This window comes from Humulus lupulus, chromosome 2, assembly GCF_963169125.1.
Source record: "Humulus lupulus chromosome 2, drHumLupu1.1, whole genome shotgun sequence".
NCBI classification, from domain to species: Eukaryota; Viridiplantae; Streptophyta; class Magnoliopsida; order Rosales; family Cannabaceae; genus Humulus; species Humulus lupulus.
Window position 1 is genome coordinate 233932069 of NC_084794.1, and position 12737 is coordinate 233944805.

At 38.5% G+C, this 12737-nt stretch overlaps 1 protein-coding gene across 1 annotated transcript; it reads left to right on the forward strand.

Annotated features, from left to right (window-relative positions):
• Positions 1–3389: 3389 nt before the first annotated feature.
• Positions 3390–7123, forward strand: LOC133819057 (protein SIEVE ELEMENT OCCLUSION B-like). Its single transcript, XM_062252213.1, has 7 exons — positions 3390–3750; positions 3942–4037; positions 4125–4570; positions 4673–4770; positions 4860–4990; positions 5072–5533; positions 6269–7123. Exons 1-7 carry the CDS (start codon positions 3517–3519, stop codon positions 6848–6850), a joined length of 2049 nt encoding a protein of 682 aa, XP_062108197.1. The 5' UTR covers positions 3390–3516; the 3' UTR covers positions 6851–7123.
• Positions 7124–12737: the final 5614 nt, after the last annotated feature.

A 12737-nucleotide genomic window follows, 5' to 3' on the forward strand; every position in this document is an offset into this window, starting at 1 on the left:
TAGTTGAATCTACCTGATTGTCGAGTGAAAATGATGGTTTCAAGTCAGGTGGTGTCCTGGTATTCCCTGGATGAGTACTATCAATTGGACTGGTTGGAAATGACCTGTTATGGTGAAAGGAAGCAGACCAGAAGGGAACATGGACAGAAATCTGATGTTCAGGATAATGTGTGTTTAGAAAACGTGACTTGAATGGGAACTCTTGTTCATTGAAGACTACATTTCGGGAAATATACAATCTGCCAGTACTACTAAGGCACTTATATCCTTTGTGATATTCACTATAACCAAGATTCACACATTTAGTGGAGTGATACTCAAACTTATGTGTTTGGTAAGGCCTAAGGCATGGATAGCAACTGGAACCGAAAACTTTGATGAATTTATAATCAGGTAGTTTGGAATGTAATATTTCAAAGGGTGATTATTGTTTAAAACAGGAGTAGGAAGCCTATTTATGAGATAGACTGATGTTTGGAAAACATCCCACCAATATTTTTGTGGAATTCCAGCTTGAGCCAACAGAGTGAGACCCATCTCTACGATGTGTCTATGCTTTCGTTCTGCTCTTCCATTTTGAGCAGAAGTGTGAGGACAAGAGTGTTGAAAACCTATTCCCTTTTCTGTGACAAGATTGGTGAATGCTTGATATTCACCACCCCAATCTGTTTGAAGCTTCTTGATCCGCTTGTCAAACTGGTTTTCAGTAAGGGATTTAAATTGAACAAAAGCAATTAATGCTTCAGACTTGGCTCGCAGAGGGTAAATCCAAGTATAGTGACTATAATCATCTACAAAATGGATGTAGAATCAGAAATTAGTGTTTGACATGACTGGAGTTGGTCCCCAAACATTAGTGTGTATAAGTTCAAGAGGAAAATTGGACCGATTATGATTAGTATTAAAAGGAAGAGAGTGAGACTTTCCAAGTTGACATGCATCACAAAAAAATTCTTCTTTATTACTTATGTTTCTTACATTGATTTGAATCAAAGCTATTCCTAGGACTCGATTGGATGGATGGCCAAGCCTTTTGTGCCATTTCTCCTTGATTGAAAAAGAAGACCTCTCAACCACTGGTTGAGTTACATCAGACTTTGACTCGGTAAAAAAACTAGAACAAGACTTAGACACAAAACAGGACTGAAATGAAGGTCTCGGCTTGGATTTGTAAGATGAAGCTGATTGGCTTTTTGGTAGAGTGAATTGATAGAGGCCATCTTTAAGTTTCCCTTGGAGCACCACCTTCTTGGTTGCCTTGTCCTTCACAAAACAATAATCAGAGAAAAATTCAACAAAAACATTATTGTCTGAAGTTAGTTTTGATATGCTAATAAGATTCTTAGTGACCTTAGGAACATGTAAAACTTCATTCAACAACAGAGAATGGACAAAAGAGTTTGTTTTCAATTTACCACTACCAATATGAGAGATGGTTAGTTTGTTTCCATCTGCCACAGTGAGATGCTCCTTACCATTATAATCCATCTTGGACTTCATTTTTCCACTTTCAGCATTGATGTGATTACTAGCTCCACTATCTGCATACCAAGCATCATGGTCCAACATATCAGGTGTAGCCACAAATGCTGAAGGATTTTGTGAGGTCTTGCCTTGATTGTTGCTGCTCCCTAGGACTGAGCCCATGTAGGTTTCATCAAGCATGTTAACAAAAAGCTGCTGAATGACCATACTTGCCACAGACTTGGCAAGTTGGTTTAGAACCACTGCTTCCACCTCCTCGGCCATGCAATCGAACTCCACCTCTGTTACCCCCATGTCCGCCTCTATTGTTGTTACCATACATGTTGGAACCAGGTCCACGACTTGGTCCTGGATGGTTGGGCTTGGTGGCTAGGTTAACGATAGGATTGGTCAAGCCATTTAGGAGTTTGGTTGAACCAAACAAGTCATTGAGGCGTACCATTTTGGAATCGTAACTCAGGAGAATATCTTGGAGTTCTTGCGAACTCGTGAATTGTCTAGCTTCAATAAGGACGATAATGGGCAGATAATCTACATCAACACCAGATAAAACGTTAGATACAAGTTGAGGTTCAGGGTAGGGATCACTTGCAAGGGTGAGGACATCAGCCCATTGCCATTTTTGTCTGAGGTAGTCAGGCATGGTGAGAGAGCCCTTTCGAGCGGTTTGGATTTTGGTGCGAAACTCGTCCATCTTTAACTTGGAATGTGCTCCATACAGCGCCTCAAGTGCACGCCAGAGAGAGGCAGATTAATCGCATCCCATAACTTCACTTGCAATTCCTTCCATGGAGCCGTAAAGGCAGCCTAGCAGAAGTTGATCGTTCACGATCCACTCGTCGAATTCGGGGTTCATTTGTTTCTCCGTGGAGTCGCCATTGTCACTGGCAGGGGTTGTTGAGATGAATTCTCGTGGTTTCACTCTGGTGCCTTTCAAGTAGCCGTCCAGTCTGTGCCCGCAAACGATGGCCGACACCATGTTTTTCAACAAACTGAAATTGTTGCGGTCAATCTTAAGGGCAAATGGCTGGTTTAAGGTGCTCCCAAAATGAGGCACAACATTGTTCGGAGGCAGAGGTTGAGTAGTCATGGAAATCTACGGGTGAGTGTCGATGCTTCCAGCTACGGCAGAGCCGCCACTTGCTGGCGGTGTTTGGTCTCCTCCGGTCGACATTGGCTCTGATACCAACTTTGAAATAATAAGGCTCACGAAATGGTAAAACTCAACTCAAATGTTAGCTGATGTCATGCATTGATATATATGGATTACAGAAAACATTGAGCAGAATGTTCTAGACTACATTCCCTCACCTCACACGCACACACTAAAGGCACAGCAAATCAAAACAATAAAGGGAATATTCTCATAGAAAAGTGGTCCCTATAATTTTCCAATGATTAGGATGGCAGAGGTATACACAAAACTGTTACAACAAAATGACTAGGCCTACCCGTGCTATATCCTATTTCCTAACACAAAGCACCATGAATCCAACTCTTATAAAAATATACCCCCATTTACAGAAAGAGAACTATATAAATAAATAAATTCACTATAGCAATAGTATAGTTAAAGAGGATGAAACAAGAGTAATTAATAAGCTCGTTACTATTTTTTTCTTTTTCTAACTTTAAGGACCCAAAAAAAAAAAAGAGTCCAATGGAAGCAGCCCACGCCAACCTACCATAGCTATCTCAACCTTCAAGAATCCCATCAAGAAATCTTGATTTATTTTCTTCGTTTAAGAGTACTTTTTCCTTTTTAATTTCCTTTTGCGATGTAAATTTTTCCACCACAACTTTTACCTTTACGTGTTTCACGACAAAAAATAATTAAGAAGAGATGGTCCTACAGTGAGGTAAATTCAAGGGCTATAAATATGCATGTACATTTCTCTTCTCAAATACAAAACCAACTCATCAAGGGTTATTGTTTAAAGACTTGGTCATCTCTCTAAATTCTATAGCTTAATTATTCGTTCTCTTCTCAAATCACTTAACTCTCTCAGTCTCTGTCCTTTCATCTTGAAAATGTTGAGCCTAGCTCAAAATGTCGTTTCCAAAGTGGAGACTGTCGTTTCCAATGGGAAACAACACATCGAAGGCGAGGTCATCAGCTTGTTCTCCATGTCCGATAAGAAGATCACTGACCTCATCTACGCTACTCATGTCCACGCCGATGACACCTTCGACGAAGACTCACTTTTCGTCATCGTCGAGAATATTCTTACTCGTGCAACTCAATCCATTGAAAAGCTTGTTCAGGTAATATCATCATATAGCTATATTGTTTTGAAAATTTAATTAATGATGAATTAAGTAACAAAGAAATTAAAATTTATGTGGAAAATCGAAAAAAGTTGAATATATATAAAACTAATTATGTTAAAAAGTTAAGACATATAAAATTTGATATAATTCAAAAAAAGTTAAAAACTTGGTGACTGGTTTTGCAGGGAAGCCAAGTTCATCTGGAGAACATAGAAGACAGAACCCCTGCAAAAGCTAACTTCAATGTACCGTTGTGCACCCTAAAATCGATCAATAGCGAGGTATACATACATGCATACATACATCTTTATATCACTAGCTTGATATATTTCTTAGAATAATAGACATGAATATGTGTGAATTTGCAGCTATGTTGCAAGGCTCCGGGAGAGGAAACAGCTCACAAAACAACACTGGCGATTCTGAACAAGCTATCAAACTATTCCTGGGAAGCAAAGGCAGTGTTAGCACTGGCGGCTTTCGCCTTCGAGTTCGGAGATTTCTGGCTTCTGGCTCAGCTATACCAGTCGGATCCATTGGCCAAACAGTTAGCCATTCTCAAAAGAGTGCCTACTCTCATCAAGCCATCTGAGCTTCCAAAACGTCGCCAAGCTATTCTTGAGCTTAGCAATCTCATCAAAACCACAATGCGAGTCATAGCAATCTTCGATGAGTTTGAGAAGCTCTCTGTTTATGACCATAAAGACATTCCTGGCTTGACCACTGCCTTGGAGCATTTGCCTGTCGATGTTTATTGGTCTATTCTAACTATTACTGCTTGTGCTACTAAGGTTTCCATTCTCATCAGTGATGAGTGAGTAGCTCAAAAACTCAACACTAATTTTATAAATAATAAATCACTCTCTACTCGTCTAAGTTTAACCTATTTTTTGCTTATTATAATGTGTTGGAAGAGACCAGATAGGCCTCATGATTTGTCCCCATATGCTCAAAAAATCCACTACATTCTCAACCAGCTTAATATGCAGCTCACTATCTGTAGAAAACAGCTTGGTATACATAGCTCACTCTTGAATTTTTTTTTCTTATTCTTATCCATACACGAGGATTCCTTAACTAATTTCATTTTGTACTTGAAACAGAGGAGGCTGAGACTTACAGAAAAACAAAAAAAATCATGCGAACCCCAACTGAAATCATGGAGATTTTCAAGGCCTTGATCTTTGGCAAGAACAACGTGCTGCCACTTATTAATGGTTCCACAAACAAAGCGGTAATTTTCTGTTCCTATATATATATATATATAGATCTTTCACTTTGTTTAGTATATTTTTCTTATATATATTAATAACAGGTGACTATTGAAGTACTAAGGAGAAAGACAGTGTTGATGTTCTTTTCAAGCCTTGACATCACAGACGACGACATCACAATCCTCAAACCAACTTACGACATAATTACAAAGAAAGAAACGAACTACACAATCGTTTGGATTCCCATTGTGGAGCAGTGGACAGAGGAGCTGAAGAAGAAGTATGAGATTCTGAGGTCAAAGATGCCATGGTACAGTTTGCAGCTATTTAGTCCGATTGCAGGGATCAAGTTCATCAAGGAAGATTGGAACTTCCAGGGCAAGCCTATGTTGGTGGTGACCAACCCACAAGGAAAGGTGGAGAACCTCAATGCATTTCATCTTATTCGCGTTTGGGGTCTCAAGGCCTTTCCTTTCAACAAGGAAGTTGAAAAAACCATTGACAGAGAATATCAATGGATTGGTCCTGTTGTCAACAACATCCACCCAACTATCGAGACTTGGGTAAAGTTTATCAATTTCTTTCAATATCACTACTGCCACCACATTATTTACTCACCTAAAACAAAAAGGTTAAATATTTTTTTTTATTTTTAATTTGTGGATGGCACGTCACAAGACCCACGAGATACATCTAAAACTCAATTGATCATTAGTGGATTACGGATGTTCTTATCATTAGCTCTATATTTTTAGACACCATATTCACCGGTCACTTGATCAAAAGTAGTCTTTTATCAGCTGGCTTATTCTTTTTTCCCATAATCCAATATCCCTTTGACTCTTCGCGGATCAATCAGCTGATCACAAGTGGTTTTTTCTTGAGACTACTTATTTTATTTTATCCAAGTATATTTTGGTACTATACAGATTTCAACTGTTTTATCGCATTATGTAGATCTCAAGCAATTTTAAAGTAGGTTTACTTTTTAGATCGGTGTGGATTGAATATATGCTAGAAAATTGTATCACGATACTATGACAAGAATTATAGGTCTCCGTCTAAAAATTAATTAGTAATTAATGGAGTTCCTCGTGATTGTTAATTTTACACTTCAATATGGTAGTCCATACTCCAGTAACATTATCATAAAAATGTTACATATTTTGTAATCTTTTTGACATAATCTGTGTATGTAACTAGAGTTGAGTTGATACTACATATTGACATGTCAAACAGTTGGTGGAATAATTAATGTGAATTTATTTTAATAATTATTGTTGATCAATCATGAACAGGTGAAAGAGGAGAAGTATATCTTCTTCTATGGAGGAAAGGACAACGATTTGATCCAATCGTTCACCAAGAAAGTCACTGCCCTTGTGAACGATCCCTTCATCAAAGAAGCAAAGATCAACATCGAACTATTTTGCGTGGGAAAGACAGCCAAAGGAGGAGAAGACCATGGCATTCTAGGGAGGTTCTGGAGTGGAATAGAGAGCTTGTTCTTCACCAAGGCAAACAAGGACGTTGACCCGGTGGCTCTAGAGATCCAAAAACTTCTTTCTTACAAGAACGAGACTGCCTGGGCTGTTCTGAGCAAAGGGTCTTCGGTGGTGACCACTGGCCATGGCTCGGCCCTCCTGAAGGTGGTCGAGGGCTTTGAACTGTGGAAGGAAGTCATTAAGGTGAAGGGCTTCGAAGTGGCTTTCAAAGAGTATTATACCAAGGTCACTCAAACTGTCCGCCACTGTTGCCGTCTTGATGTCCCTACCTCTGCCGGAAAAGTCCCAACTACCATGAAATGCCCAGAATGCCCTCGGGTGATGGAGACTTACGTCAGTTACAAGTGTTGCCATGTCGATGGACCCCATCATTAAGATTAAGATTATATATCTAATCGTGTGGCTGTCTCTCTTTCTACGAGTCGTTGTTAATCTGATGAGAACTGTGTTTTGAGTTGCATCTGTTTTTGGCTATAATAAAGGGTACAATAGATTGCTTGCGCCATACGTGTGGTGGTCTATTACCCTCGAGATCGAGATATTTTCTGTTTTGTGTTTGAGAATATGCACAATATACATATATGTACCAAACTTCTTTATCTTATATGAAATAAATTATGAAATGGTTGTTTTTGTTTTTTTATGAAATTGAATTGGTGTTGTCCGCTTGCATATACAAATACCATTCGCATTGATTCGAACCTATTAGAAATACAAATTATTATGAAAAGGTTGACAATCCGTATATATTTATGTAATTTATTTATTTGAGTGGAGAATGCGCAATCTCGTTAAAAATCGAGACTCTTAAACAATTTTTTTTAAACATATAGAAATAAAAGTTAAAGGGTGAAAAAAGAAATTGGTTACACCACGTGTTAGGAGGGAGGGAGGGGGGGTGGCGGGGCGAATGCTAAATATTATGTAAAATAATATCAATTATTTTAAAAGTATATTTATAAGATTTTGTTTTAACTGGTTTTAGATTTTTTAGATGCTTAAAATGAATTTTAATGATTTTTTCAATATTTAATAAATTACAAATAATTGGACCCATTAATAGCCAAATACCTGCGGCTGATGACCAAAAAATTTAATGTCAAATGTTTTAGATAAGGACTTAAGTTATGATAAAGCAACTATATGACCAGTTTCGCTTCTATTGATTCAAATATTTAAACTAAAATGTTTAATTAACATGTAAAATTAATAAAAAATAATCTAAATATAAAACATATATAATACTTTTATTGTTATATATATAAATATTGGTAAACATATATAGGTTAACGTCCAAAAATTGTTAACAAACTGATTAAGTATTTAAAAATAATGTTAGAGAATTTATAGCAGAAGATAAAAATAAAATGTAAACGGAGTTAGGGAAAGGGAAGGGAAGAGAAACAAAATAGTAAACTTCAATTAAAAAAAATGAATAATGTTACGTGGACTAAAATTATGCATCAAAATATTATACTAAATGACATGTCACTGTTTTTTAAAATAGTGAGTCCTGTCTAAAATAAATTTAATTGGTTAAATGAAACTTTCACTTTAGTTGGTGTAATATTTTGATAAATAATTTTAGTACACATATCATTACTCTATTTAAGTGGTGGTGTGATATTTTAGTAGATAATTTTTCCTGAGAGTTATACGTCTCCCTTTTATGTGGTTTTTTACGCTTATAAAATTACACAAATATCATTTACTTTATGCAGAAGAAAACTACAAAGATACAAATGTCTTTTGCTTTATCTGACACCATGATCCAGTTGTATTCCTACACAGGTATTGGTAGTCGAGTTGTGGTCCTGACACAGATCTACAAGACGGGGTAGTGGTCGTAGTGGTCATACACCCTACACAGTGTCAGCATGATCTCAAAGATTTGGCCAATTGTCTCACTGTGTTCTTTATAGGATCTAATATCCTTCTCACTTGTGTGACCATCTTTTTCATGGAGGGAGGCGAGTCCCTTTTTGCTTAGAGGGACAACAGCCTTCTCCCAGGCCTCCATATGGAAAGTTTGTGACAAGGTCGTTTAAGGGGTATCATCTCGCAATTCTCCTTCTAATTGTGAATGAGAATTGAAAGCTCGTGAGGTTCCAAACTAGTGAAGACTTCTAGCTTTGGGACACATGACCTCCATAAAATTTTCCCAACAACATAGAATAACAATGAACAAACTTTGTTGATATACTATGTATCATAACCAGCTACAGGTATTTCACCTTTCTTTCCTACCATTTTCTTTTCAGGGAATAATAAAGGGAAATTTCATAGTGTATGATGATAGTATACTATATTTCACTCATATGCCAATAGTAAACGCATCTCAAATATATTTCATTTTGTAAAATTTTGATAGTAGTGCCCCTTTCATTAAACTCCCCTCTCTTTCTCTCAAACTATCTCTCTCTACCATGGCAGCCCCTCCCCACAACCACCACCTCCCCACGGCCAGAAGCTCTTCTCGCTCACACACAAATCTTCTCTATTTCTCTCTTTTCTCCTTCTCTCTACTCATGATCATCCGAAAACAAAGATAAAAAAGAAACCAACATCTATTGAAGCATTCATTAAAGCACTCATGATTGATTTTTGTGTTCTACATCAAAAATTTAAGGCCTTAAATCTTTTAAACATGTAGATATCAAAAAATACCAAGATTAAAAAAATCAATTAAAACTAACATCCACAACCAAAAAATAGAGCTTTTTCCTGTGAGTTTTTGCTCCGACAAAAGTCCCCTTTTTTTTCCGACAAAAGTTCTTTGGCCTTTGTCAACGCGTTTGCGCACCGGCAAAGGCTGACGACGAAAGTTCGCCCTTAATAGGACTATTCCCAGCGCAAACTGAACTGCACCGCCAAAGGTATATTTTATTGGAACAAAAATGCTCTGGCAAAAAAAAGGACACGTCGAGAAAAAATGTTTCCACGAAATAGTGAAAAACACTTTCGCCAGCATAAGCAAAAGTCATAGCCTTTGCCGACGCAACATCACGTCGACAAGTTAACCTTTTTGGCAGGGTAAAAAACGTCGGCAATGGTCACCACTTTTCTCGGTGTAAAATTTTGCCGGCAGAATTCTACCTTTTGTCGGCATTACAATGTATCGGCAAAAGTTTATGATTGCACCGGGAAATGTTAGTTACTTTTACTAACTCAATCTTTTGCCATCGCAATTTTTTGCAAGGAAAACTGGTTGTTACACCCAAATTTTGAGGATGAATAAATGAGCCTCGAAATGTAGGCTCGTAAAGCGTAAGCTCAAATATAAAAAGCTGTGGCTGAACACTTGTATAAATATGCATAGTTCCTCACCTGTTGTTGTTGGAAATTGAGCACAAGTTTAAAGGTCAAGCTTTAGTTTCAAGCTCGAAAAGAAAGAATCTTCTCCGACGCATATTAGTGTTATTCGAACCTTCGTTGTAGGCTCGAGGGCATTTGATCTCTAAAGATTAAGTTTGATGAAACCATTAGCTGAGGAGGAGGCTGACTAGAATAGTGAGCTCAAAGTATTGGTCGATCTCAAAAGCACGTTAACCTTGCGTACGAGGTCAGCAACGCGTTTTACACACAACAATAGTTAGGAGATCCCTATTCCTTAGGGATTTGTTGTTATCTGATAATTAAATCTCAATTATCATGGGATATTATGTATTTAATGTATTTACTTACATTTGTTTCAGATTGGAATAATTGGTTGTAACTTCACAGAATCAAGGGAAGATGTTCTCCCAATCAGGCTTATAAATAGCTTGGTAATTTTCATTTGTATTCACGCAAATATTGGTACTGAGAATACTCTATCAATTTCCTCTGAGAAAACTTTGAGAGAATGATAAGATTAATAATATTGACTCGTGCACTAGGAAAATTTTAACTGCTGAACAACGTAAAAGTTCTACTGTTCTTTTCTTCTTTTCTGAAATACTGTTTAGTGCTCTTCAAATTTCATTTGACAAAAAACAACGTCAATAGGTTGGTGATTTCGTTGAGAGCATTAAGCAAATCATTGTATTAGTTAATTAGAAACCTCCTACATTGCCCCAATGACAGCCGCGAACAACTAAGGAGCTGGTGGGCGAACATTGCCCTAAATACTTGAGGAGGCACCGCCCTGTGGCCCTCCCGCCTCGCTTCACTCTCTCTCCATATCTTATTCTCCGCTTCCTCAGCGGTAAGAGCCTTCTCAACAGTCTGGGCATAATTTGTCCCCCTAGGAACTGTTGTAATCCTCACATCTCGGGCTATCATAGGATTAAGCCCTCTGATAAATCTGTCCTGCCTAGCTGCATCAGTAAGCATAAGATCTGGTACAAACTTTGCCAGTCTATCAAACTTCAGGGCATATTCTGTAACTTTTATACTGCCCTAAACCAATCCCACAAACTCATTTACCTTCACTGCCCTAATGGCAACATTATAGTACTTCTGACTGAATAGATCCTTGAATCCTTCCCAAGTCGAAGCAGTAACATCTCTAGTCTGTGATGCCACTTCCCACCAAATACGGGCATCCTCTCTCAACATATATGTGGCACATGCCACTCTTTCATGCCCCTCTACCCTCACGAAGTCCAAGATAGTTGTAATCATGGTCATCCATTGTTCAGCCTTCAGTGGATGAGGTCCTCCCTCAAAGATTGGGGGCTATTGTTTCCTGAATCGCTCAAACAACGACTCCCATACATTCGAATTCTACCGGCTGTACAACTGGTACCACTGCAGGTGGCACAATAGGGGCAGCACCCCTTGATGGAGCCTGCTGTCGCAGAATTCGAATCTGCTCATCCTAGCTCTGTAGCCGTGCTTGCATATCTGCCATAAGTTGCTGCCAGTTCTCAGGGACTGGCGGAGGGGTCTGGCCCTGGTCATCATCCCTAGTTTCAGACCTGATGCCAGCTAGTCACGTAGATTTTCTTGGACGCATAATTATCCATGTTAATCTGCAATCAACGACTCGGCATTCAGACTATGATGACAGGGTAATAATCCTTCCACGATCCACTATTAGAACTCAAATAGTCACAAACAATCAAAATATAATAGTTTATCCAAGTATTCATCCATATATTCATTCACATTGCATAGCAATGCTAATAAGCACACCTCAATATCATCACACAATAGTCAAGGGCCAGGCTGTATCAGTATCTCATGCTCCCTATTAATCAAGCAAATATCAGTATTCATATTCCATTCTAATCATTTAAGCATATAATCACGTATACACAATTACCAAACCCTGAGTCGAGCTTGTCTTTCGCGGTGAACGTACATGTCCAGCCAGTCTTCTGGAACCCTTAAACCTAGGACGCTCTGATACCAAGTTGTAACGCCCTGGATAGCCAAGACCGTTACACTCTGTGTTTACAAATGTGCAAGACTTACTAATCAATTCATTTGGTCTCAAAAGTTTCATTTCTTATAATCAAACATTTTTACAGGGGATCGCAAAAGTAGTAGTGTTAAAAGACACTTTACAAAATTTCAGGATAAAAGTACAGTTACTAGCCACTCTAAGGGAAAAACAGACATTTAGGCTTTTCCCATCCTATACTGCTCCTCGGCCGTGGCGGCCAATCAGCTGACCTTGTACATTCAGCCTCAAAGATCTCCATCTCAGGACTGGTCCACTTTGCCCTTGCCTTTACCTACACCACATAGCACCCGTGAGCCAAGGCCCAGCAAGAAACCAGATAACAGAGCATAATCATTAAGCAATCAATTTGCAAACCAACCATCAAGCAACTCATAATGCATATCCATATACTCAACAATCCATAGTGTTCATATAAACAGATATTCAGCATATCAAACTCATCGTTAAACATTTATAATCAATTCACATAATAAACAGGGTCTATGCCCTTAGGCCGCACCCCCTGATTGCCCCACTAACTCCGGCCCGCTTAAACCGAGCTCAGTGAATATTAAGCTGTCCTCAACTACCAGTGGCCGAGTCGCGCCCTGTGCGCAAATGTTGATTTTGGCACTCTTAGGTCATTTATCACATGTCCCATGGCATAATACCATCTATGACACAAGTCATATATAGGGAGCTCTTAGTCCCATCATTAACATATAACCGGGTTCAGTTTCTTACCTTGAGATTTTGATAGCTTTGTTCAATTCAACCCTCAAGCACGATCCTGTCCGAGCCCTAGCGTACACCTAGTCACGACCATAGATCAGAATTATCACCAAACTTTAATCCCAAAATCTAATCTCGAGACCAATCCCGAGCCCTCGG

Excerpts from the sequence above, each read along its gene's own strand:
- LOC133819057 (XM_062252213.1), top strand. The coding sequence starts at position 3,517 with ATGTTGAGCCTAGCTCAAAATGTCGTTTCCAAAGTGGAGACTGTCGTT. Across the intron at positions 4,571-4,672 it reads TCCATTCTCATCAGTGATGA|ACCAGATAGGCCTCATGATT; the intron begins GTGAGTAGCTCA and ends GTGTTGGAAGAG. Across the intron at positions 5,534-6,268 it reads ACCCAACTATCGAGACTTGG|GTGAAAGAGGAGAAGTATAT; the intron begins GTAAAGTTTATC and ends AATCATGAACAG.